The sequence below is a fragment of the Chelonia mydas genome, chromosome 14, assembly GCF_015237465.2.
Source record: "Chelonia mydas isolate rCheMyd1 chromosome 14, rCheMyd1.pri.v2, whole genome shotgun sequence".
In the NCBI taxonomy this organism is placed as follows: domain Eukaryota; kingdom Metazoa; phylum Chordata; order Testudines; family Cheloniidae; genus Chelonia; species Chelonia mydas.
The window spans coordinates 8,628,047-8,656,013 of NC_051254.2; the positions used below are offsets into that span (position 1 = coordinate 8,628,047).

At 43.3% G+C, this 27,967-nt stretch overlaps 1 protein-coding gene across 17 annotated transcripts in view; it reads left to right on the plus strand.

Moving 5' to 3' along the window:
* PECAM1 (platelet and endothelial cell adhesion molecule 1) overlaps positions 1-27,967 on the plus strand; it is an 89,650-nt gene that overhangs the window by 34,548 nt on the left and 27,135 nt on the right. For 16 of the 17 annotated variants that reach the window (XM_027817474.3, XM_043527778.1, XM_043527777.1 and 13 more), the window contains 9 exons: positions 2,016-2,306; positions 5,587-5,886; positions 8,155-8,424; positions 10,963-11,223; positions 12,558-12,845; positions 22,698-22,976; positions 24,199-24,303; positions 25,528-25,555; positions 26,014-26,087. In XM_027817474.3, coding sequence (XP_027673275.2) covers positions 2,016-2,306; positions 5,587-5,886; positions 8,155-8,424; positions 10,963-11,223; positions 12,558-12,845; positions 22,698-22,976; positions 24,199-24,303; positions 25,528-25,555; positions 26,014-26,087 — 1,896 coding nt within the window. Of the gene's footprint in view, positions 1-2,015; positions 2,307-5,586; positions 5,887-8,154; positions 8,425-10,962; positions 11,224-12,557; positions 12,846-22,697; positions 22,977-23,621; positions 23,683-24,198; positions 24,308-25,527; positions 25,556-26,013; positions 26,088-27,967 lie in introns of those variants that run through there. The other variant, XR_005227715.2, reaches the window with a different exon arrangement.

Consider the following 27,967-nt stretch of genomic DNA (forward strand, 5'->3'; position numbering starts at 1 on the left):
GAGGAGCTTGGCTGCCGGTGGGTGCAGAGGACCCATTGATTTTTCCCGTGGGTGCTCTAGCTCTGGAGCACCCACGGAGTTGGCACCTATGAGCTGCAGGCCCATTTAGCTGTCTCTATCCTCCCAGTTCTAGTACACACATTTCTCATCCTAGTGCAGAGAGAATGGAAATTCAGTAGAGCTGGGTCAAGCAAACTGGGTTTTCCTTTTGCAAAACCCCATCCATTGGGGGTTTTGTTCTGCAAATCCCAATCAAGAGGTGTTTGCAACTAAGTTCCATTTCATCTAAGCTCCCCAAGTTCGAGTGTGTGTATGTATGTTTGAAGGGATACACAAATGTGATTTAAAATGTCTAGTTTTCCCCAATATCTAAAATTCAGTGACCTCAGGAAAGATTTTCCTGTGGTCAAGTTTCTAGGAGAACAGCTGTCTCTGGAAATTGGAGATGAGTAGTTCATGGCAGCCCAGGAAGGCTACAATGAACTTCAGGGGGAAACAACTGTTTTTTGGGGTGAAGAATTCCCTGTTCTCTTAACCTCACCTCTTTCTCCTCTTTAAGGGGGTAGCACTTGAGATGACACTATGGACAGCGGAAAAAAAGGTGTTTGAAAAGTTTGGTGTTTCACTTTGCTGTGAATACAGAGGTTGGATGCAAAGGGCCCAGTCCTGCTCTTGTTTGAAATAAATAGCAAAATTTCCCTTTAGCTCAATAGGGCAGACAAAGCTCTGAAATATTTCATACTAACCCCTTATGCACTGTGCCCCGAACTTCTTTAGTCACCACATTTCTTTTCTTGCTGTTTCTTTTTCTCATTTCTTTTCTTTTCTCTCCCATCTTTGCTTCGCACTGCCTATAGTCTTCACTTTTGTTCTCTGCCTGAGAATAATTCACTCCAGAGCAGAGCACCAGCACAAGTTTATGTACCATTCAAGTAGGACTTAAATGGTGCATAGAGACCTTGCTGTGACTCTTTGCATAGGGGGTGGATCCTACCTGATCTTGCCTTTTTTAACTATAACTGATACGAAAGAGCATTCTTTTTATTTAGGCATTATTAGAATCTGTGGCAGGCTGACCCGCTTCCCCAAGTTGAAACAGAATTTCAGGAAATCCCACCCACTAGGAGGTGGGATATCCTGGAGCGCTGAATTAACTCTGAGGATTCAACAGGTGGGCCAGCATGGGTTGTATTTAGGCCACATGACTTTTCAAACTGTAGTGACAACAACTGTGTTAAAACACAATTGGTGCCAGAATGGTTCCTAGGTGGTTCCTCTGACCAGTGTGGACAGGAATCTGAGCAGTATGTTAAAACTAGGGCTTTGCAAAATATTCACAGCAAAAGGCAAATGTGCTCAAAATTGCATTTCCCCCTCTCTGCTCTCCATTTCATCTTGTAATTAAAAAAAAAATCACTTCGTTGTACAGATGTGTTGCTTGAAAATGAAAACTTTTTCTAGATGGGAGGGGAGCCTTGAGTATCAACCACAAAAATCCTTAAACAACAGAATTGAGAGGTGGGCTAAAATAGTACAGTATAATCCCAGTTATCCTAAAAGCCTGGTGGACATCCAAAAGTTTTAGATAACCAGGATCCAGATAAACAGAAGTGCTATTAACTAGCATGGGGCTACATGGGGCGAACACTGTGGATTCAGATAATGAGGATTTGAAAAAAGGGAATTCCGATAACTTGAATTATATTGTATTTGTATTGGGGTAGCACCGACATATCCAATCCGGGCTTCATAATGCAAGGTATGATACAAATATAGACTCTGATTCTGCAATCACATGCATCTTTTCATCTGCTTGAAGCCCCAAACGCTTCAGTGGGAGTCTGTTTGTGTGGATTTAATTGCAGGCTCAGGGCCAGAAAGTAGGACCGTGCCTGTCTCACAGAGCTCTCAGCCTTTAGCAACTGCAATGAGCATTATGTAGCAACTTCAGAGAACAACACTGCTTTGGATAAATTGAAACTAAATGTGACTTTTTCCCTCCGTTCCCTATCAAGTTATTACCATCAACAACGTTGAACTCACTGTGCCATCCCAAAAGGTGAAGAATGGAATGTCAATTGAACTCACCTGTATTGTGGACATTAGCAAAAGCACCAGTTTCTGGATGCAGCACGCTTTTTTATTTTACAAGGATGACAGTCTTCTGTATAATACCACATCGGAGCAAGACAGAGCGCATTACAAAATATTTCCAGCTCGATTTGCAGATTCGGGAAGCTATAAGTGCTCTGTGCAGGCAAACGGGAAGATTAAAAGCAGCGATGATTTGGATGTTCAAGTTGAGGGTAGGTATCTCTTCAACCATGGTCGTCTTCTTTGTTACAAAAAGCGGAATAGATTATGTCCTACTCAATCCATGTACATTAATAATAATACTCTAGTGCTTTTCATCCAGAGGTCTCAAAATGCATTTCAGAGGAGGGCAGTATCAGTAAAATGAGGATAAGCTGAGGCACAGAGAGGGGAAGTGACTGGCCCAAGATCACTCAGCAGGCCAGTGGCAGATCCTCATTCCAATTCCTAAAGAACAGATCCTTATGTCATACAAAGCAAAAAAAATCACCCTGCAGCTGGTACTAATTGGCATCGGGGGGGCAGTTTCACAGCCAGTCTTTTTCCCTCCTCACCCCTTATGAGGACAGGGAGCATATGCATATCCCTGTCTCCTTCCCCAACATTCCTTGTTCTGGCCTACCATTTCATATTGTCCCTCTTGGAATGGCAACCCCTAGAAAGCCTGGGTCCAGGGCTGTACTGGGCCGGTAGCCTGCCTTAAAGGAGTGGCTCTCAACCTTTCCAGACTACATCCCCCTTTCAGGAGTCTGATTTGTCTTTTGTACCCCCAAGTTTCACTTCACTTAAAAACAACTTGCTTACAAAATCAGAGATAAAAATACAAATGGGTCACAGCATACTAGTACTGACAAATTGCTCCCTTTCTCATTTTTATCATACAATTATAAAATGAATCAATTGGAATATAAATATTGTACTTTAATTTCAGTGTATAGAGCAGTATAAACAAGTAACTGTCTGAAAATTTTAGTTTGTCCTGATTTCGCTAGTGCTTTTTCTGTAGCCTGTTGTAAAACTAGACCAATATCTAGATGAGTTGATGTATCCCCTGGAAGATCTCAGCAAACTCCCAGGGGTACATGTCGCCCTGGTTGAGAACAACTCCCTTAAAGGACCAGTACCCCCAGTTCCAATATCCAAATGGGGAAATCAAGTTTTCCCTGTTGCTTATTCCAGTGGAGGAGCTGGAAACATTGATGAATGAGGGTGACCTTCATGCTTCAAACATGGTGCCATTACTGAGAGCAGCACTTCCAAAGGGCTCCTGTCCAGGCTGATGCTACCATGGTTCTTGCTTAATACAGGGATGGGGGTACAGGAGTGGAGACATTTCTGTTACTGGTCACTGGCCTGTCTGATGAATTTAGGGCCACGTGTTCAATGGAGGGTACAAGGGCTGCCCTCAGAAGCCCCAAATTGGTATGCGGTTAATGCCTCTGTAATACTTACACACATAAGCAGCCAGTTTACACACATTAATACAGGTTTACTCAAGAAGAACTAAGCTTCCTTTCTTTCCACCTCTAAACAGAAAGGCAGTGACAGAGATCAAGCCTATGCTGGCTCAAAGCAACATGCCTATGTCAGATGTGAACATTACCACTCAGTTATTTCTTGCATGCTACCATTAAATGATTAATCTCAGTAACACAGAGATTTCAGTCTTCCTCAGTATACTTCATATCCTCCAGTTGTGGTGTGTGAAAGGGCATCTGGATTGTACTAGAGTGATGCTCATTTCATTTTAAAGTCTGCTTATCTCTTGTTATTATGGAACACACTCTCAGCCGAGGGGGAGCTTTCTCTAATGTCTTAGAGATGGCCCCTCCAGATTCCTGACCAGAACTTTGGAGCATCCTCAGAAGAGGCTGCCACAGGAAACCATTCCCAGGTTTTACATTAAGCCCAGTGCCTGCTGGGACAGGGTCAGCTGCATGTGGGGTGAGCACTGTGAGAAAACTCATACAGCGTGGACACGAATAAAGCTCAGTCATGTAACTTACTCTGGAGCCCCGCCCCAGTACCTTATTTAAGGCGTCCACAGTCACACAAGGATTCCCTCTTTCTGCACTGAGCAGCTGGTTAATTAATGTTTGCAAAGTGGTTTGACAATTTAAAATGCCAAGGCTGGCCTTGAGCAAAAGGAAAGCGAGTGACTGCTTGAGGCCACTGCAGGCTCTGCCAACTGTAGGTCAGCCCAGCCCTGTCTCCTCCTCCAGCAGTGCGACCGGAAGGGGAGGAAACAACTCCCTGCTAGAAATCCCTTCTGGCAGCACAGCCAAGGAATGGGGTCAATGGGGCGAGGTGCAAATCATGACCCTCCTGTTTCCACCAGCAGCTGCGGGCACCATGGATGTATTTAGTGCAGTTTTTACTACTCTACCCAGCAAAGCTCTGAGTGTCCTTGGCAATCTTTTAAAAATACACTCATGAATAAACAGAGGTGGCAACTACCCTAAGATCAGATACTCCATCAGCCACCCAGGTATGGCAACATTTAGCGTAGCTTTCCCTTCCTGGAGTATCCCCACCAGAGTCCCACACCATTGCTGCTGAGCCCTGCCCATAGGATGACCAGATGTTCCGATTTTATAGAGACAGTCCCCGATGTTCTGGCTTTTTCTTATATAGGTGCCTATTACCCCCCAACCCTCCCGATTTTTCACACTTGCTGTCTGGTCACCCTACCTGCCCATCTCCTTAGAAGTGAGGGGAAAAAAGATGGGCCTTGCAGAATGTCCTGAAGATTAACAAACATGGGCCAAACCAAGGGGGGAAGTGAGCCCCAAAGGACGGGGCCCTAAGAGAGAACATCCTTCCAGCATGCTCCCCACTTATATCAAAGAGGGTCCAGCACAAGATGCCTTCACTGACCATCACTATGTCAGTATATCATGGGGAGACAGGTGGTCTCTGAGGCTATGTCCACACCAGACTTCTGCCAGCACAGCTGTGTTAGTCAGGAGTATGAAGAGGTGTGATCCCTCACTGACAGCTGTGCCAGCAGAAGCCCCTAGTGTAGACACTGTTATACTGGCAAAACTTCACTTCTGTTGTTACAGCTTGTTTCACCTGTGTGGGTGGCATTGCTGTAACGGAACAAAGTGCAGCTTTGTTGGTATAGCTACATTCACCCTGGGAGTGCTTTGCTGGCACAGTATACTGGTAGAACGCTCCTAGTGCAAACATCGCCTAAGTTAGCTAGGAAAGTGCACTGTGGGATGTCCAATACTGCAGAGATACGGGATGAGAGAGGTCTTGATTCACTGGTTACAGCAGTATGATTGGAGTGCCCCTCCACACAGCAAAAAACTTTCCCTAAAGTTCCTGGATGTCCAATTCCAGACTTTGGTCAGCTGTAAAAATCTGACCTGGGTCTGAGATCAGATTGTTTCTGCCCGTCCATTAAAATAGCCACTAGCACAATTGTCATAGATAGTCTCTGCTGTAGGTCTGTCTCATTATATTTACTTGTTTTCTTTTCAAAAGGGCTGTCCCAGCCAAAACTGACTGCCCTGAAAACAGAATTAAAGGAGGGTGAAGTTGTGACTTTACGGTGTGAGGAACCAGAAGAAAAGCCTCCCTTCATTTTCGTGTTCAAAAAACTATTGCCCAGTCAACTGCCACAAGTGAAAAAGAAGCAAGAATTAAAAGAAAACTTTGCATCTGTTGAATTTCCTGTTGAAGAGGGGGATCGAATATTGCGTTTTCAATGTATTGCCCAGGTTAATTCAGCAGTCGGTTCTGAAACGTCAGAGCCCAGTAACGTGACACTTGTTACAGTTGTGGGTAAGTTGCTTGGGCCTGGTCTATTCTATATAGTTAGGTCGACGCAAGGCAGCTTATGTCGACCTAACTATGTAAGTGTCTACACTAAAATTTCGCTCCCGTTGATGTAACTCTCCTGCTACACCGACTTAATAATTCCACCTCCGTGAGAGGCGCAGAGTCAACGTCAATGTAGTTAGGTCAATACAGTGTCAGTGTAGACACTGCGTTGCTTACATCAACAGTTGCTGGCTTTCAGAAGCTGTCCCACAATGCCCCACACTGACAGTCCAATCGGTGCAAGTGCTTCTGGTGAGGACATGCCCCGCTGACACAAGCAGCAAAGTGCTGACATGCACAAGTGATGTAATTACTGTGGCAGCTGTATGTTGACATAAGTTAAGTCGACTTAATTTTGTCGTGTAGACATGCCCTTAGTTTGTGCCCTTACATTTCTTTGCTTGTGTCACAGGGTGACTGGCCCCTGTAAGAGGCCAGGAAGGGGCAGGGGAGAGCTGCTTGAGAATAGACTGAGGACATGTCTGCATTTTGAGGTGGGGATGTGGTTTCCAGGTTGAGGAGACATCTGCATGCTAGCTCTGATTGAGCTAGTGTGCTAAAAACAGAGCATAGCCATGACAGTTCAAGTGGTGGGGAGGGCTAGCCGCCCCCAGTACATATCCACCCAGACCACAGGTACGTCCTTGGGGCAGTAGCCCCTCCCACTGCTTGTGGCACTGTGGCTATTTTTAGGATGCTTGTGCAAGTATGTCTCCTTGATCTGGAAATCACACCCTCAGCTTGAAGCGTAGACGTACCCTGAGAGGGTCAGGAAGGGGCAGGTGAATGCTGCCTGAGAACAAAGGAGAGACCAACAGCAGCAGCAAGTGGCCAGAGGGAAAGAACTGCAGGAGACCAGAAGGAGAGTCGTAACTGTTAGTTGTTGGTGATGAATTGTGAGGAAAGCCGTTGGGAGGACTGGCTAGAGTTGGGGAACCCTGCCGAGTTTCAGGAAGGCTTGTGCAGAGGCCCGAGGAATGAGGAGAAGAACCACTCGGTCGGTATAAGCTGGACCCAGAAGCAAGGGGTTGACTCTGGAGCGAGGCCCCCAGGAGCAGGGGTAGGACTCACAAAAGGAGGCCTGAGGAGTGGAACCCTGTGGGGAGCCCTCTTGCAGGAGACCTGACTTGGGGCTACAAAAGCCTTGTGGGGGAGAAGCGGGTGTTAGGACTCTCAGGTAGATGCTTGGAGAGTGGCTAAAGGAGCTGGGACAGAGAATGACTCTTGGGTGGGCGACCTGAGAACAGTGACCTTTGGGACTGAAGAGCTGCTGCCTTGTAACCTGTTTTACTGTGTGGTTTTGAGAGGAATTGTTTTTACTACAAGGGATTCGTTGATTGTGACGCTTTATTTGGAAAAAATGGTTTGAATTTGCCACAGAGAGAGACAATATTCCTTTGCATGGGTGGATGAAGGGGACACTGAGGTAGATTGTGGCTGTGCATCACCGCGCTTGTCCGCAGGAGGGCACCTCTGTCGGGGTTCCCTGTAACCGCTTGTAATTCTTATAATTTGTTGTTTGCCTGGGTTGAAAACATGGACATCTTGAAATGGTGATATCATTGTTTTTAGTTGAAAACATAGTCCCCTGTGTGACTGTATGAGAATGCTGCAGTATTTGTAAGAGACAGAGCAGGTCTGTTTCTTGGCTTACTGGAGGGAAGATAGGTGTGAACTAAAACCCTGGATCCATACGCCCCGTAATGTCATCAGTGTTCAGGATCCAAATCCAAATGTTGTGTCATCAGGGTTAGATTCTAACGTGTTTTGATCTGTGCTGTTAGGTCCGCTGATTACAATGTTGTCCACCCATCACTCTAGTTGAAGTTGTGGGTGCTCAGTAACTTGCAGGACTGGTCCCCAAGAGAAATGTAAGTCTTGATTCATATACAGCGCACACATCTGTGTACAACACTGTACACCATTTGTTATTGTCATTAACAAAGATGATGGAAAATTGCAGGATCAAAAATTATTGGAGTCTTTCTGCAACTGTAGCTAGGTTCTCTTAAAATCTAAGCTTCAATTTAAAATAAAAAGATTGTAGGCAGAGCTTTCACCATGTGAACTGATGCATTGCTTCCTTGTTAATGCAGCTCTGCAGAAAAGGGTATCTAGCCAAACAATAGCAGCAGCAAAGATGTGAATTCCTTAGTGACCCAAACAAATATTTTCTTTTAAAAAAGAGAAGGTTGATGTCACAATGGCTTTATATTTATTGCCTTTCAGAACCATTTTCACATCCTAAACTGACATCCAAGTCCCCACGGAACGTTACAGAGGGAGACAAAATTGACATTGTGTGCACAACAATTCTAGCCCGGGAATATGAAATTGAAATCCTCATCCAGAAAGACAGAAGAATACTGAACAGTGCACGCGGTCAGAATTCTCTGACCTACTCTACAATAGCCACAGTAGAGAACAATGGCAATTACACGTGCAAAGTGGAACTGGGGAGAGTGTCCAAAACCACCAGCATGAACATTGTTGTGGAAGGTAGGAGCACTGTTAATTCTAGATCGCTCTTAGCTTAGGAGGGTGACACTTGCACCTGGAAGAATTCCTGAGTTCTAATCCTGGCTGACACTGAGACTCAAAGGTATTTAGGTGTCTAACTCCCACTGATTTTAATTGGAGATAGGCACCTAGATAACGTTGAGGACCTGGGCCTGACCACTGCTTGTCCGTCAGCAAAGATCACATTTGTACTACAAGGTGACCAAGTTAACTTAGGACTGTGGGGGGAAAGAGTGATTTTTTAAAAAAATCCTGATTATAAAGTGGTTTGGTCTCATCCACAATGGCAGGAGCAGCCAGTGTTAGAGAAGGGCCAAAGTCCAGCCATGATAAATCCACCAAGTTTTGAATGTAGGCTGTTCTATAGTCTGTATGGACCCTTATCCTCTCTGTCCTTCAGTTTGCTCCAGTGGTAGCATGAGGATGCTCATATTTTTCTGGGATGTTAATAAAGTACTCTGGAAACGTAAAGTGCTATACCAGTAGAAGGTACTGATAAATCCATGGCCACCCGGCATTTCATGGTTATAATTAAACTGCATGCCATGGCCATTTGGAACTTCACAGTGACAATGGGGTTAAACATCCATCCGCTCCAAACGCACAGTGCTCTATTAAAGGAGAATCTTCTTACACAGCTTGCAGTGTAAAGTCTATGACTTGCAGTTGAGCAATTCTCATTTCATCCAGTAGGGGACAGTGGTGCCACACACAAGCTGGGTCATTGCTTGAGTTATTGTTGTTTTTTCTTATTATGTTATAATGAATGAGGGTTCCCTAGGGTTTTAATCATGTAATGTGCAGAATAGCCATACAGCCACATGGCCGGCATGCGCAGATTGGTTGAATATCTATTTTATTTAATCCGTTTAATCTAGGCTCCTATGTCACCAACCTTCACGGTAGTATTTCTCTGCTCGGTTCTTTTAAAATAATTCTCCTTCTGGCTTAAGACAAGGGCAGGTGAGCCTTTTTGGATAAAGTAAGAACCAGACCTGGACCTTCACCAGGAACTCAAACTGAACTATTTTCATGGCGGTTCAGAAAAAGCTTTTGGCCATTTCACTATTGTCCATTTTCATATGGATTCCTTGGCTGGAGCTATGTCTGCAAACAAAAGTGCTAAAATACCATGAGAGAGGCTGTTTCTGCCAATTTACAGTCTGGCCAGGACACCCCCCCGCCCCGAAGAAATCTGACATCAGAACCTGTTCTTGGGATACTTCCAAACTAAATTCTAGGTTGGAGATTAATCTACCCACATTAATTCTTGGATTTCATGTGGTGCTGACATCCGCTTTGGCTAACTGGTGGGGGAGTATGTCATGTCCATTCTTAAATGTGTTTGTGTGTCTCTGCTGTCTCATCCTGGAAGGGACATCAGACCTGCTCAAGGATTTCGAGATTGTGTTTCTCTTTAGTGGTCAGAGAGTCACAGAGAATATAAACATCAGTATTACCACAGCTCTTGGAGATACTCCTTTAGCTTGAGTAGTTGTAGCTTGTGTTTTTGGAGCTGAAGGTCCTGGTTCTACCCCCCTTGCTGTATATGTGTGATTCATTTAGCAGCTGTTGTGTCCATTGCTCGTGGCCACAGATTTGTTGTGCCTTGTAAAGGAGTACTGTCCTCTTAAGGCCAGAGGAGGTAATTACTCTGTTCTTTATGTCCAGGGAAGCAACTGAAGCAGCTGTAGGGAGAGAGGAAGGCGGTCCCAAGGAGCAGTTAGTGCCTGAAAGGGAGGGACCATCGTTCCTTTAAGCCTTGTAGAGTAGGGAGAGGCAAGGCTCCCTTCTCTCCCAGCTAGCAGAGACAGGTGTTTTGGGGTTGTTAGACCCACCTGGGGAAGACCAAGAGCCTGACTCTGGCTGGAGGGTGACTCAAAAGGAGGCTCCAAGGCCAGTCAAGGGAGAAGCTGGCTGAAGGAGGAGTTGGTGAGGGGGGAAGAGCTCAGCCTGGACAGAGCCCTAGGAATTAGGGCTGGGAAACCGCTGAACCAGAGCGGAGAGTCCTACAGGCTAGGCAGGCCAGGGCTGGAACAAAATCCCAAGAAGGAGACTCTAACCTTGAGAGGTGAGCAGAAAAGGGCCTTTTTGGGAGCTGAATTATATTGAGAGGGATATTACTTCAAACACCTTGACTATGACTGGATTATTCTGGGAAACTGAAGCAGGGTGCCTGCAGGGCCACCCCAGGCCACAAAAGAGGGGCCCTGGGATGGCAATAGACTATGTATCATTACCAAGCTGGTGGATGAAAATAGCTAATAGACCACAAACAATTCCTCACTTCATTGTGTCCTTCCCCCTTAGGGTGACCAGACGGCAAGTGTGAAAAATCGGGATGGGGGTGTGGGTTAATAGGTGCCTATATAAGACAAAGCACCAAATATCAGGACTGTCCCTATAAAATCAGGACATCTGGTCACCCTATTCCCCCTGGGTAGTCTGGGAAATGTAGCTACTTTGCCCTTATGCACAACCTGAATTAATTCTATCCATTGTCTATATTTTTGGCAGAGTTGTTTGCCAAGCCAATATTGACTCCTTCTTTGACTGACCTAGATGAAAATCAGAGGTTAAGCCTGTGGTGCCATATTAATGGCTCTCCTAAAGCAAACTTCTCTATCGTAAAGAGACCTCCAGAGAACGGCATCTTGTTGAAAACTTCCAGCAACTTCACTATTCAAGCCCAGGTGAATGACACCGGGTCCTATGTTTGTAGGGCTGAGATAAAAGGGATCATCAAGGAGAGTAACCCTGTACAGATAACTGTTTACGGTGAGTTGATAAGGAGATATAAGGGCCCAATCCTGCAAAACACTTGAGCACCTCAGTAGTCCAGTGGTTTGCAGAGTCAGACTGTAACCCTTGAATTAACATGGTGTCTCTACTGTTTGCAAACAGCAAGTAACCTTCTGTGCGACTTTCTTGTAGTCCCTAGACCGGGGTAGGCAAACTACGACATGGTGGCTGCATCCAGCCCTCCAGATGTTTTAAGCCGTCCCTCGAGCTCCCGCTGGGGAGCGGGGTCCGGGGCTTGCCCCGTTCTGGCACTCCAGTCAGGGAGTAGGGTCAGGGGCTTGCCTCACTCCGCGTGGCTCCCGGAAGCAGCAGCATGTTCCACCTCCAGCTCCTATGTGTAGGGGCAGCCAGGGGGCTTTGCACGCTGCCCCCACCACACATGCCACTGCTTCTGTGAGCTGCTTGAGGTAAGCGCTGCCCAGAGCCTGCACCCCTGACCCCCTCTGCGCCCCAACCCCCTGTCCCAGCCCTGATCCCCCTCCCACCCGCCAAACCCCTCAGTCCCAGCCCAGAGCACCCTCCTGCACCCCCAACCCCTCATCCTCAGCCCCACCCCAGAGCCTGCACCCCCAGCTGGAGCCCTCACCCCACCCCCGCACCCCAACCCCATGCCCCAGCCTGGAGCCCCCTCCTGCACCCTGAACTCCTCATTTCTGACCCCAGCTGGAGCCCACATCCCAACCCCCAATTTTGTGAGCATTCATGGCCCGCCATACAATTTCCATACCCAGATGTGGCCTTTGGGCCAAAAAGTTTGCCCACCTCTGCTCTAGACATACAAAACTAGTTCTGTACTGATGCAAACTGGTTCACTTTTTCCAGGGCCAGCCATAAGTGGAGAAGGAAATTAGCATGTCTTCCCATTTCCATGCCCTGTCACTCCCTTCAAAGGTTTGCTGCATCCCTTTCCCAATGACCTTCCCCTCTATCCTACCTCATGTTACCTTTCTCAGTAGCTAGACATACTTTGCACACCTTTTCAGTCACCAATTTTTATCTGAAACTCCATCAGCTTCTGCTTTTATTTAGTTCCCCCCACCCCCAATCTCAGTAGGAGGCAGAAGTTATCTTGGTCATGGAGGACTGCACCATAGAGAAATCAAGTTGTTTGCTAGCAATACACCCATGCAGCCAATGTGGGTACCTTTCTTTATCCCTTGGAACAAAAGTATAAGCAATCTGTGGATGCTAAATAGGTAGCATATGTTTTACATATCATGTATAAATTAATATGGCAGTCTTTAGTTAACTACTGGAACTAGACTTACCCCTGATACAACGTCTTTAATAACAGTTTTTTCTCCTTTTAGCTCCAGTCTCTGAGCCAGTTCTTTCTGTTGCCAACTCATCCACGGAGATGGTGTTAGGGGAGACCCTACTCCTACGCTGTCAATCCATGTCTGGAACTCCACCTATAAACTATACGCTCTTCAGAGGAAACAGACTTATTCACACCATCACAGTATTTAATAATACATATGCTGAATTCAGGGACAGACAAACTAAATTAAATAATCTGAGAGAATACAGATGCGAAGCTAGCAACCGTCACTCCTATGCGAAGAGAAGTAGCTACAAGATGAACATCACGGTGATAGGTAAGCCCAACTAACTGTCCAGCTGGTGCTGTTGAGGAATTTAGATGAGTGAGGATTTTAATTTTGAAAATGTCTGTAATAGCGTGTGGTGGACTGAGCAGACTGGACGGAAGTTTATATTAAACCTTTTTTTCAGACAAATTATAAAATACTTGAGGATCTGAACCTCAGACCACTTTGTGGTGGTCTACAAAGCAAAAATTCTACTAGTAAGCTGGATCAAATCAACCAGAGCCACTTTTATTTTAATGGAAAAATACCCTTCACATGTTAGCTGTGACTTTTAAATCTCCTTATTGAATTCAGGCTTACTGCAAAAACAAAATGACTTGTTCTTAAGTCTTTGAAACTATAAATATGGGTCCAGTCCTGTGTTTCTTACTCATTGGAATAGTCCCACTGAAGTTAATGAATAAGAGCTGGAGGATCAGGCCCAACTTTTGTACCTTTTTAGGCAGCGTGAATTAAATGTATTTTTACATATACAGAACTGTTCTCATGGTGGCCCTTGACAATGACAGTGCATGTTAGCTCCAGTGTCCTAGTGAAATGCCTATGTAATTGCAACATTCCCCAGAGTACAGTCTGGACAGTTGAACAGCTGTGTCCTCTCAACCCTCCAACATGGGTGCCTTTCACACTGCTTTTCTGTGAGAACAACCACCCCTGGTCTGTTCATATACTGCCTTTAACATGCAAAATCACTCCCAGCTGAATGATATAACTGCTTCAGTAGGGGCTGGCTAGAACTATGTTGCAGAGTGACACTAGCAAATTCCCTGTCCCAAACTTGTCCCCCAGAAATGTGCATCTTGTACTGCCCAGCTGTTTCCTTCTGTGCAGTACAAGCTCATAGAAAGTCAGTCATCTCATTGATAGAAAATATGCAAGTGGAGGTTTCAAACACTTCAATCCAAACACACACTGGTTTAGATAAAACAATAGAACAAGTTTATTAACTCCAGAAAGGTAGACTTTAAGTGATTACAAGCAATGAGGCATAAAAGTCAGAATTGGTTACTGTAACAATGCTGCCTCTGGCGGGACACAACTGAGCGTATCCATTCAGGACAAATTGCTTAGAGCAGGGCAGTCACAGCCCAAAGCTGGGTGTCCTTTATTATTAAGGCACACCAAACCAGCCAAACAGAGAGGACTTCAGTTTTGCCCCAGTGGCTAACCAGAAGTCATACAAGCAATTGCCTTAAACACTCCAGTTTCCCAGTATCACCACCAGCACCGCTCCTTATGGGGATGAATGGTTATGAAAACCAATACCCCAGGAAAAGAAAAAAGCTTCTCCCGATCCCAAAGGACCAAGTCCCAGACCCAGGTCAATATACAAGTCAGATCTTACCCACAAATTACGCTGTTGCCAATCCTTTAGAATCTAAAATCTAAAGGTTTATTCATAAAAAGAAAGAAATATAGAAGAGAGCTAAAATTGGTTAAATGGAATCTATTACATACAGTAATGGCAAAGTTCTTGGTTCAGGCTTGTAGCAGTGATGGAATAAACTGCAAGTTCAAATCAAGTCTCTGGAGTACATCTACATCCAATGAAGTGAGCTGTAGCTCACGAAAGTTTATGCTCAAATAAATTTGTTAGTCTCTAAGGTGCCACAAGTACTCCTTTTCTTTTTGCGAATACAGACTAACACGGCTGCTACTCTGAAACCTGTTACAGTTGCGCATGATAGAATTTTTTAAAAAATCTTTTTCCTTTAAGGAAAAACTGGCGGGGGGAGTGCTTTTTTCCCTTCGTGTTTTGTTAAAAGAACATTATTAAGGTTGCAAAGTCAAACACTCAAAAGTTAGGACATGCCAGAATTAAGGTTGCCTGGGTAACCTTAATTCATCCCCCTTGTCCATATGTATTATGATACAGTCTTTAATGCCATCCTGTGCTACTTTTTTCTACAAAAACCCTGCCTCATTCAGTGGGCCTGATCTGAAGATGAATTAGGGCTGTGTAGTGAATGAGATGGCTGTTCTTATTTGTTTCAGAAATGTGTGTAGTGAATGAGGCAGGGAACTGCCAAAAGAGAAAGCCAACTGAGATACTAAGCCAATTGAGAAATTTAATAATTCTGTATTAACTGCTGGATTTGTATGGCATGCATTAAATAAGACATAGGGTAACATGTTCAAAGAAATATTGAATAGGTAGTGTGACTGGTGTGGAAGGGTGAAATTAGAGCTCCTGGATACACCTTAAATACCTTCCAACATTGATATGAGCTGTGTTTACGTTGAATTCTTTGTAAGGCCAAATTATTGATGCATGCTTTGGCCCCAGCCAAAAACTTAGCCCATACTTTGTGAAACACTTTAGTGATTCCAGGGTTTGGTCTATGTGTTGACTTAACACAGCCATTAATGTTCTTCAGAGAGCACTTACTCTGTCATTCAGCCCTGAAGGCTGTGAGGTGTTGTACCTCAGTTTCCCTTTGTGCACAGCAGTTCAAGCTTGTAGTGGTTTTACTGCTGTGGACAGTTTCAAGATTCGATATAGGCACTAACTGAGAAATATCAGTATCACCAGGCCGTTTAACATAGTGTATGTTGTCATGTAATGAAACCGTATACCCATGAAGGCTTTTACAACATAATGAGTTCTTATGTATCACCCCCAACATGTTCAAGGGTTTTTCCAAAAAACCATGCACATTGTACATTTTTACAGTTCTTGGTATCCACAACAAGTTAGTTACAATCATTAGCATCAATAACATCAGTTTTATCACAAGTGTATATTTACAATTATTTTTTGTCATGCCAAACCCTTGGTTTAGACAAATCATTCTTTAGGTCAGCTTGTTCAATATCCCTTTAAAATCTTTGTGGCTTTTTCTTGACCTCAGGGTCTTCCTTAACATAGGCTTTCAGTTTAACCACTTCCTTGGGGTTTTGGAATTTTAAGGTTAAACCTGTGGCTTTTATTTGCAAGGTTTAATCCTTCCCTTCCTCCCTGTCCAGTAGGGTAAAAATCTGAACTCTCCTATGTAACAGAATCCATTGGCTGGTGCGTCCTCTTTGCTAATGGCTATGGGCAAGTCTTTCTCCCCCGAGTCAGTCAAGTAATTTGCATCAACGCAGACACTAGCTTGTTTACTAGTTTTCAAATCCTTAACTGTTACCAATTCCAAGGCTGGACACTCATTCTTCCCCTCAGCAGGAATGGGTCCTTCCCCCTGCCCCCTTTTTCCTAGAAGGTTGAAAACTGAAATTTCCTGCTCACAGGAATTCCTTTGCTGGCTAGGTGTGTTCACCAACTGCAGCCCCTCTGTGCTATGAACAGCTACACAGATGCTCTCCTGCATGCTTGCTTGTGAATCTACCACCACCAGCAACTTAGAGATTGGACTCTGAGTTTGTGGGGTCTCTCTTTAAAACAAAGTGTCTAAGGGTGAGAGTTTGCCTGCTCTCCCCTGCATTCTTGTGAGTTCTGTCATAAGGCTGTTCTGCTCTGAAAAACCAGTAACCCAATCTTTCCTCAGTACCTGAGTCACAGACTCCTTACTTAAAGATGCATCTGAAGAAGTGGAGTTCTTTACCCACGAAAGCTTATGCCCAAATAAATCTGTTAGTCTTTAAGGTGCCATTGGACTCCTTGTTTTTGTGGATACAGACTAACCCGGCTACTCCTCTGATACTTAAATCCAGAATCACCTCTGTCCCATCAGGAGGATTTTCACAAAACGCCCTTTCAGGTAAACTGCTAGACTTCATAGTCAGAAGATTAGAAGCATTCTCTCCCTTGTTACAAGTTTCCACACTGTCAGTGGGTAACACAGTCAAATTACCTTCATGCTTTCCTTGTGCCCTGGTTATGATATCACCCTGATCAGACACAGTTGTCATATCTTTACCCAGCAACACACTAGCAACATACAAAATAGAAGCACCAGAATCGCTTGGTCTCTGGGAGCTATTTATGATATTAACTGGATGCAACCTAGTTACAATGTCATCATCCCTAGCAGACATCAATTCAGGACCACTTCCTTCCTGGGTTTTAGTTGTATCCAGAATCAACTCTGGGTCAACTGATACATTTTCAACCATCATAGGCTGACAGGCTTCTTCTGTCTGCTCTACAAACAGATAAGAGCTGGAGAAACATTCTCCTTTAACAGACAAACAGCTTGGGATATCATTTCCCTTGTCCCAGCGCACATGGCTGTTCATGGACAATTGCTTGGAGATTGGGATAGCTCCCTTCATGGGCAACTCATTACCCCTAACAGATACAGGAACATTTCCTTCACTGTCACAATTCTCCACACTGGTAACAGGTAAGGTATAGGGATACTCATGTTCCACTAACCTTGCCTTCCCAAACTGCTGATTAGACAAAGGCATCAGCTCATCTAAACTTTCTTTGCCTTGCGCTCCCTTAACAGATAAACTGCTGTTTCTTACGGATAGTCTCATTACACTGAGCTGCTTTAAACAAATCATTTCTACCTTTTTCAGGCTTACTTTCACAAACTTTACTTGCCAACAATTCATCATTCACCAAGACTGTACCCTTTCCTTTCCTCAGTTAGGACTTTAACCTGATTGTCAACTTTAATTTGCGCTAGAGAAACATTTCTCTGAGCCTTATCTAATGTCAGATTTACTTCTGAGATACCAGACAGACACTTAGGAATTTTTTCCACATATGCATTGCGTCTTTGCACAGACAAACAGCTGTCTTCGTCAGACAAACATTTGGAGAAACCCTCCATAGACAAAAACAAAAGGAGTACTTGTGGCACCTTAGAGACTAACCAATTTATTTGAGCATAAGCTTTCGTGAGCTACAGCTCACTTCATCGGATGCATACTGTGGAAAGTACAGAAGACACAAACCATGAAAAAATGGGTGATTATCATTACAAAAGATTTTCTCTCCCCCCACCCCACTCTCCTGCTGGTAATAGCTTATCTAAAGTGATCACTCTCCTTACAATGTGTATGATAATCAAGGTGGGCCATTTCCAGCACAAATCCAGGTTTTCTCCCCCCCCAAACCCCCCCCCCTCTCCTGTTGGTAATAGCTTATCTAAAGTGATCACTCTCCTTACAATGTGTATGATAATCAAGGTGTGCCATTTCCAGCACAAATCCAGGTTTTCTCTCCCCCACCCCCCAACACACACACAAACCGACTCTCCTGTTGGTAATAGCTTATCTAAAGTGATGACTCTCCTTACAATGTGTATGATAATCAAGGTGGGCCATTTCCAGCACAAACCCAGAGTTTAACAAGAACATCTGAGGAAGGGGGTGGGGGGGTAGGAAAAAATAAGGGGAAATAGGTTACCTTGCATAATGACTTAGCCACTCCCAGTCTCTATTCAAGCCTAAGTTAATTGTATCCAATTTGCAAATGAATTCCAATTCAGCAGTCTCTCGCTGGAGTCTGGATTTGAAGTTTTTCTGTTGTAATATCGCAACTTTCATGTCTGTAATCGCGTGACCAGAGAGATTGAAGTGTTCTCCGACTGGTTTTTGAATGTTATAATTCTTGACATCTGATTTATGTCCATTTATTCTTTTACGAAGAGGCTGTCCAGTTTGACCAATGTACATGGCAGAGGGGCATTGCTGGCACATGATGGCATATATCACATTGGTAGATGTGTGGGTGAACGAGCCTCTGATAGTGTGGCTGATGTTATTAGGCCGTGTGATGGTGTCCCCTGAATAGATATGTGGGCACAGTTGGCAACGGGCTTTGTTGCAAGGATAGGTTCCTGGGTTAGTGGTTCTGTTGTGTGGTATGTGGTTGCTGGTGAGTATTCGCTTCAGGTTGGGGGGCTGTCTGTAGGCAAGGACTAGCCTGTCTCCCAAGATTTGTGAGAGTGTTGGGTCATCCTTCAGGATAGGTTGTAGATCCTTGATAATGCGTTGGAAGGGTTTTAGTTGGGGGCTGAAGGTGACGGCTAGTGGCGTTCTGTTATTTTCTTTGTTAGGCCTGTCCTGTAGTAGGTGACTTCTGGGAACTCTTCGGGCTCTATCAATCTGTCTCTTCACTTCTGCAGGTGGGTATTGTAGTTGTAAGAATGCTTGATAGAGATCTTGTAGGTGTTTGTCTCTGTCTGAGGGGTTGGAGCAAATGCGGTTGTATCGCAGAGCTTGGCTGTAGACAATGGATCGTGTGGTGTGGTCAGGGTGAAAGCTGGAGGCATGTAGGTAGGAATAGCGGTCAGTAGGTTTCCGGTATAGGGTGGTGTTTATGTGACCATTGTTTATTAGCACTGTAGTGTCCAGGAAGTGGATCTCTTGTGTGGACTGGACCAGGCTGAGGTTGATGGTGGGATGGAAATTGTTGAAATCATGGTGGAATTCCTCAAGGGCTTCTTTTCCATGGGTCCAGATGATGAAGATGTCATCAATATAGCGCAAGTAGAGTAGGGACGTTAGGGGACGAGAGCTGAGGAAGCGTTGTTCTAAGTCAGCCATAAAAATGTTGGCATACTGTGGGGCCATAGCAGTGCCGCTGATTTGAAGGTATACATTGTCCCCAAATGTAAAATAGTTATGGATAAGGACAAAGTCACAAAGTTCAGCCACCAGGTTAGCCGTGACATTATCGGGGATAGTGTTCTTGACGGCTTGTAGTCCATCTTTGTGTGGAATGTTGGTGTAGAGGGCTTCTACATCCATAGTGGCCAGGATGGTGTTATCAGGAAGATCACTGATGGATTGTAGTTTCCTCAGGAAGTCAGTGGTGTCTCAAAGGTAGCTGGGAGTGCTGGTAGCGTAGGGCCTGAGGAGGGAGTCTACATAGACAGACAATCCTGCTGTCAGGGTGCCAATGCCTGAGATGATGGGGTGCCCAGGATTTCCAGGTTTATGGATCTTGGGTAGTAGATAAAATATCTCCATAGACAAATCCTCCATAGACAAATCCTTGCCCCTAATAGACACAGGTTCAGGATTATTTCTTTCCTGTGACTGATTTATGTCATCAACCTGACTGAAGAAAGCTTTAATATTATCCCCAATCAAAAGATCCTTAGGCAATAACTTTCTTACAGCAGCTATAAGTTCATGTTTAACACCATTCCATTCAAGATGGATTCTGGCTAAAGGCATACTTACAGTAAACTCATAGAGGATTACAGTATACACATTCTTATTTGGTAAATAATCTTCCTCTTTGACAAGATCTTGTAATTTGCCCTAAACAGCTTTTATCATATACTTTTACATTCTCTGCACAAGTTATGGGGTTACCTTCACCTGAGCTCGCAGTAAAAGCATTTACATAAAAGGTGGCAGTGTTGGGGTAAACTTGGTTACACACAGACAACTGCTTAGAGTCAAACAACATACCAACACTGTTACAAACTGGATAGATTTTATCCCCATCCTTGCTGTTGAGAGAAGCTGGCTTTTCAGGATGATACAGTTCCTATTGTTCTTTTATTCTCTTGGGTTGGAGCTTAAGTCTTTCCACTTTTGACTTAGCTTCTAGTTCCTGCAATCGAATATGTGCCATTCTTTGTTCATGTTCAAAACACAGGCATTCTCTTTTAGCAGCTTCTCCTTCCATATCAGCTATTTTTTGCTTTTGTTCAAATTCTAGCTGCTGGTTTCTCACTGCAAGCATTTTCACTGGGTCTGCTTCCTTATTACTGGCAATTAACAGATTTTTCAGTTCCTGCTCTGGGGTCTTTTGCTTAAAATACAACCTTCTCTGAAAGCACAATTCTTCTAGGCTTTTTCTGTCAGGATCTTGATCATGGGTCACTCACTGTAACAGATTTTTAACCCTTAAACTCTCCAATATCAAAATTAAATTTTGACAAGTGTGTGGTTCTGATCCAAAAACCCAATTAACCTGTGGTAATGTGTATCCAAGCACGACTATGCCGATGTGACCGGGGTCCTAGTGGGAAGCCAGCTGTGGTCACTCAATTAGGGTGAACTGCAAAGAATGGGCCACCCCAAAAAGCTGGTGGATATTCCAATACTTAGATTCACCAAGCCAGCATAAAACATCTTCTTTATTACCTTACTGGTTACTCAGAAGTCCAAACAACACAGTTCCCTTAAAGTGATCCAGCCTCAGGCCTCCATCCAGGTATCCGCATCAAATATGATGAAAATTTCTGTAAATCTTACTTCATCATATAAAAGAAAAGGTTCTACCAATCCCAAAGGACCGGACACATCACCTCCCAGGTTAACGAATGTTTCAGATCTTACGCAAATACACGCTACAGACAATTCTTATTAACTAAACTAAAATTTATTAAAAAAACAAGAGAGAGTACGGTTAAAAGATCAATATACATACAGACATGAGTTTAGTTCATTGAGGTTCAGATTCACAGCAGAGATGGTAAGCTTTGTAATTGCAAAGAGTTCCTTTAGAATTCAGTTCATAGGTCATAGTCCAATGTTCAGATCTCATATTCAGGGCGAACCAGCATAACTGGGACCTCAGTCTTATGACTCAAACTTTCCCTGATGAAGTCTAAGCAGATCTGAGATGACAGAATCAGGACCCAAGGAACTTTTATACAGTGTAATGTCTTCTTTGACAAGTTGGGAGTTCCTCGGGGAACAAAAGGTAATTAGGATGACTTTGAAGGAGGTCCATCCCTGGTACTTACCTATACCAATTAACATAAGGCCATTTGCCTTTTCCTCCACTATTCACAGTACATTTCAAAGAGAGATGAAGACCAAGAAAGCCCGTGTTTGCAATTCATTTAAATTCTATCAGAATACAGCATAGACAGGGACTGTTGATTACATTGTCCGGACCCTACTTATACATATGTAAATACACAAAACCACAAATATTATCTCCCCTCGTCTTCTGTGGATTACTTATTTTTCAGGCTGTTTCACGCTTTCTAGCCATGCGTCACAGGTAGCCATTCAGTATCATCCATCTGGTGCACTGAATGAAACAGAGATCCTGTGGAATAAATAGTATGTGTTCATGTCAATAAAGACGGTATGTTAATGTATGTGCAAAAAGGGGCTGAATTAAGGTTCCACAGGAAACCTGAATTGTGGCATTTCCTAACTTTTGACTGTGTGATCCTTTTGACTTTTGCAACATTAATGTTCTTTTAATATAGGGAGTTTTTTGGATGCATGACATATATACATTGTTGTTTAATTATATAAAAAATATCAATATACACTACTTGCCTCTCAGGTTAACTTTTTAAGCACTGGCATAGCTAATAAAACATCAAATCTAAATAGTGTTATTTTGACTACACATACTTTATATTTTAATGAATGTAATAAAGTAACTGATCTCTTACTTCCTGTTTTTTATACACTATAAAATGAGAAATCTGGGCCATTTGCTCAGTCCTTCCATCAGTGGAGAACTTGGTCCATTAGCTGCCAGCGTTCACTAGTAATTGATTTGAAAAATCAGCTAAACATTATTTACAGGTACTGTGCCAGATTATTAGCTGGTGTAAAATAGCATAACTCCACTGAAGCCATGTTATGCTGATTTACACTAGCTGAGGATCTGGTTGATTATTTCTAGATATATTATCTAAATTGTTTCCAATTTAGGGCCTGATTAAAAACCCATTGAAGTTTATGGAAAGACTCCCACTGACTTGAATAGGCTTTGGATCAGACTTTCTCTACTTTTGTTTCTTTCGAGTACCCATGAGTATATCAGGGACTAGGCACTGTAGAGTTATATATAAATCAATGGGCGCTGCTCCCCAGCAGAGGCTGGCCAGGAGCGTGGGAATAACGGAACACAAATGCAGTCTCTCTGGCAGCAAGACAAAGTGGTGCCAAACTAAGCATTTCTACAATAGTATTTTATAACCTGATGTCTTTTCCTCATGCCTTCATTTGCAGCTCCCATTAGGAACATAAGCTTTGGAAGTTTACCCAATGGGGAAGTGGAAGATGGTGGAGATATCAACTTTCTCTGCATCGTAGGTGAAGGATCTTTGCCAATCGACTTCAGAATTTTTAAACAAAATGACCAGAAACCTTTATTTTATGAAAGCAAAATGGAAACCAGAGTCGTCTGGCAGAAGAAATCATTGAATAAGCAGGACGCAGGGAAATATTTTTGCGAAGCCTCCAACCGAGCCAGGGTTACTGTGCGAAGCAACTTGCTAACCGTTAAAGGTAAGCTATGCTCTTGATGGCACATCCTTAGGCTGCTCTGAATAGTACCAGAATAGGTCTATCTCAAATCTACTGTTACATGTAATGTTGGGATTACCTAGAACTGAGGCATCTCTTACAGTAGCTGTAACTTTTTTAAATGACAGGAAAGAAGGCATCTTAATGTACTGGACCTTTAAAATTCCCTCTCTTCTGCAGGGAATTTCCTGCCTTACATGGTGAATTCCATTGCAACACTTAGTACATGGTAAAAACACCAAACACTCCTTTCCTGCGGGATAAGGAAAATTATAAAGGGCCACTAATGTAGGTAGGGACTTCACCACTAGATTGTATTGCCACTTGGAATGGTGCATGCGCTGTTGGTGGGGGACAGCATGAAAGGTTTGGGACACCATCTAACCAAAACAGTCCCATTGTGTTCTAAACTGAACAAACCCCAGGAAGACTTAGCTCTTGGATCCAAGGAAAACCAACTTAGGCAGCATGGACTCTGGCCTAATGCAAAAGCACTCCTCTCTAGAAAAATCCCCAAGAAGAGTGAATAGATCCAAAACTTAACGTAATTTAAGTGACTGGCAGATGAAAAAAGCAGGAGAATAAGTTCTCCTCCTGCAGTCCATAATGTTTCTCACTTTCCTTCAGTCCCCTAGCTATGCTCAAGCAGCAAAAAGGAGCTGTGTCCAGGGGATCTTCCTGCCTAGCTGTAAGTGGGGTGATGGGTTGGTGGTCTTGCCTACTTGTCACTCAATGCTAGGTTTCATAAAATACCTACTAGTGTTGAACTGGACCAAGGGGATTTGTTATCCCCAGTGGCCACATCTATCTAATTTTTGGGGAGTGGGTGTTAAACTTTTGTGGCTTTTTTTGCATTTTCCATGGCTTCAGATCTGTGGCAGAGGTCAGCCAGGCAGAGTCACTTATGACAATGGGCTGTCCCTAGATCCTCAACCATACTAGGAGAGGCTGAGAAGCCAACTAAAAGCTTTCCCTGACTGGATTTAGGAACAGACCCCCACCCAGTTAGGGAAGAGCCCAGTAGTGAACTCTGGATGGTAACCTCTTTAAAGCTTTTCCAGAGCTGTCTGAACTCACCCTCCTGAGCACTAAATACTTCTAATAATGCCAAGACCACCTGTAGTGAGGACTCGGGAGTTGTAAAAGCCAGTAGTGACTTCATACCACTGCATGCATTGTCACACATGTCTCTTCTCATTTCCAGTCATCCTGGCTTCATGGCAGAAAGGGTTTATCGCATTATTTGTCTTGGCTGTAATTGCCATAGCAGCTTCTGGTTTCTGGTGGTACTGGCGTAAGAAGGAAAAGGGTAACAATGAATATCTTTTATTCTCTGGGTGCTGAATGAATAGAACAAATGAGGGGGTTGGCTGCAAGAACAAAGGACTGGGCAGGGGGAAAGGTGACAAATGTAGGATTTTTAACCACCCCAATGCTGGAGGTTGTTTGGCTCGGAGCTTTTGGTTTGATCCATTATAAAGCTATGAAATTTAGATCTGGGTTCTAGTTCTGGACTCCCCCTTACTTCCACAAATTCAGGCCCATCTCTAATCCTTATTGCCTCAAAAACTTGAGGTTCTTACTCAGCATTTATTCTCTACTCAAAAACAATTCCTATTAATTGTGAGTTTTGACTAAGTAGTGACCTCAGGATTCGGTCAATTATAATTGCGTTACTCTTTCACATTTTTTGTTATAGAAAAATGGGTAGGACTGGTTTAAATCCATTCTGAACCAAAATATCTGGGAAAATTTGGAGTGTCTGAAACTCCCAGATATCTGTATATCGGCCTGCCTAAGGAGCAGGGTTTTAGATCACAGCATCCCTGGAAGAGAACATCAGATCCAGAGGACTGGTTGGCTAAAGGGATTAGAAGTAGGATACAGAGGGTTAAATAACTTACTTAATTTTGGTCCAGGTCAGTATAGCTCCGCAATCAAAAGTTAAGGTCTGAAAGCTTTTCAGTGGACTGTATGGTGGTCTGTACATGAAACCATCACATTTAGCCTCCTAGTTAACAGTCTCAGAAGTGAGGCCAAGAACTGAATGAGCCATGGATTCTGAGATATCCCTTCATCTTTGGAAGTATCCCCACTAGATCAAGAGGGGAATCTGAGGGAGCCTGTATTGAAACTGTCAATGCTGTATCTGTTCTGTGCTCATAGAATCATAGAATATCAAGGTTGGAAGGGACCTCAAGAGGTCATCTAGTCCAACCCCCTGCTCAAAGCAGAACCAATCCCCAATTTTTGCCCCAGATCCCTAAATGGCCCCCTCAAGGATTGAACTCACAACCTTGGGTTTAGCAGGCCAATGCTCAAACCACTCCCATAATAGAACATGAAGTCCTCTAGTCAATTTGGCAACTTCCACATCCACTAAATAAGATACCAAACTTCACTGTGGCCACTAGAAACGATCCTAACTCAGGGATGGATGGGCCCCACATGTAGCTTTCATTTTCACTTTTTATGCATTTGTCTCTCTACTGGTGCAGGATATAACAATTATCTCTTCTCTTTCCCTTGCAAGGTAAACATCCTTCCATGGAGATGTCTGGGTAAGATGGCTTTCTTTCTGGAAATGGTAAAACGTGTCTGATTGAAATGCTGGAGGCTTATGTTACACATATATGGTGAATCTTATTAGGTCTCTCAGCTGGAGACAATAGGTGGTTGTGGCTACTTGCAGCAGGCCACCTACTCAGAAACAACATGATGAGGAAATAATCCAAAATGGAAATAGGCTAATTACTAAAAATGGGGAATGACAGGCCTAGATTTGAATGCCTTCAAATGTAGGATTAAAATCACATAGAGACATATGGTAGAAGAAAAGGGAGATAACACTTGACATTGGGGTTTGCTTATGCTCCCATTGAGGTCAACAGCAAAACTTCCATTAATTTAACAAGATAATAAAGGAGTGGTGCCAATTTTAAACAATTATCACTTTATTTTTTTTTACTTTTAAGGATGGTTCCTTAGTCATGTCTATTTTTGTACATTTCCTTTTTAGATCCACAGCAGCCACTAATTCGACTAGTGAGAAACTGGAATCTGGACAGAACCATCATACAGAATTCTATCCTGGTAGACTATTTTTTTTATACTGTCTGGTAGCATATTGCTTTAATCAACAAATGATTGTTTAAAAGTTTGGCTTCGCATGGTCCTGGTATGTACTGGGGCCCAATTTTTAAATGATGGAATAATAGATGCACCCACGAAAAACAGCATTTGTACTTGTAGATCAGAGAATGAGGATATGCAGTTATCCAGTCTGCATGTGCAAATGTAAGGTGTGTTTGGTTTTGTTTGTTTTTTTGTGTGTCTGGGGGCTATACACAATGAAACCTGGTCTGAAAATGAGGTGGGTATAGTGGTTAGAAATGGCTTGATGGAACGAGCCTTAGTAATACTTAGGGGTTGAGACGAGACATGGCTTAGGATTGGGACCAGATCAGGGTTAGGCTCGTGTTGATTTTTGAGGCCCAATCAGATGTAGTGTTGGTTTGTGTTGGTTAGAACTGCCATCTTGTAAGTTGTTCTCATGAGATGACAAATTTTTATACGCTGTTCTGCCATGTTGGGCTGACTATTATTGTGAGATTTTTTTTGGCTACCTGTGAACTGGAACTTTAGGCTCTTTCTTCTCTTGAATGTGACTAGACCTGGATAAACTATTGTGAATAATTTAGTCTAGTAACTTTTTGGCCAATTATGTGAATAGATTGGAGTCTTATGAATTTTAACTTCTTTCAAACTATTGGAGAATAGTTTATATAAACACATTTCAGTTTCTGACCTGCATATAAACTACTTACTAGAGTAACAGAATTACTGTTTGCTATATGACAGGTTTCAGAGTAGCAGCCGTGTTAGTCTATATTCGCAAAAAGAAAAGGAGTACTTTTCTGTTTGCTATATGTAACTTTAGTTAGTTCTGTGAAACAACGTGACTTAAGATTCATCTATTTATTCTGCTCCCTGACTGGATGACCCCCAGACTCAGAGCTTCCAAGATGACCATCCAGACACTGTGAATATATAGAGGATTCTCATGAGCCATTCTTTCCCTAGATATTCTTGCAAGCACCTTTATACCAAACATCAGATTATTAATCTTCCTGGCCTTCTATGCAAGATAGGTAGTATCCCCATTTTACAGATGAGGGGGAAACCAAGGTAAAGGCAGATTAAGTGTTCAACAGTACAACCAAGGCCACAGAAAGAGAGAACATCAGAGCAGAGATTTAGGAGTTTGTGGCTCCAACTCTGTGCTCAGACCACTAAATAATAATAATTTTGTATTTATATAGTACCTTTCATCCCAGGATCTCAAAACACTTCATAAAGGTGGATAAGCAGTATATCCTCTTTCTGTAAAGGAAAAACCAAGACAGAGATCAGGTGACTTGCCCAAGGCGCAGGAGAACACATGACTGCTCACTTACAGTCCCTGTTTTTAGCTACTTAGATAGTCCTGCCTCTCCACTAGAAAACCCCCGTCTCATGTTCATCTTTTCCTAACTCTGGAAGACATCAGTTTTCAAGATAAGTTTCACTAGTTTTCCCTCCCCATCCCCCCATCCCCAAAAAACTATGTTCAATATGTTTTTTGGTCTCTGCAGGCTATTTATTGCCCTCAATCTGAGTCCGAACTCTGCTGGTGTCAGTGATCCAATGTGGGTAAACTGTCACCTTGTGGAAAGCTCATTCAATGTGAACTAAGTTATTCCTTGGTTTCCTTTAGCTTTAAACTGATCCTCTTATAGGATCAGATTCTGCTCTCCTATGTTATGAGAGTGGCTTGGACATGTACCCAAAAGCAAAATTTCCCATAAATAATTAAATCATTACATGTTGTGACAGCAGGAGGTTTCTGTTGTATTTTAATGAGAAAGCTAAATGAATGAATCACACCTATCCTAAGCTGCTTGTTGGCTCACTTTCTGCTTGTGTATTTAATT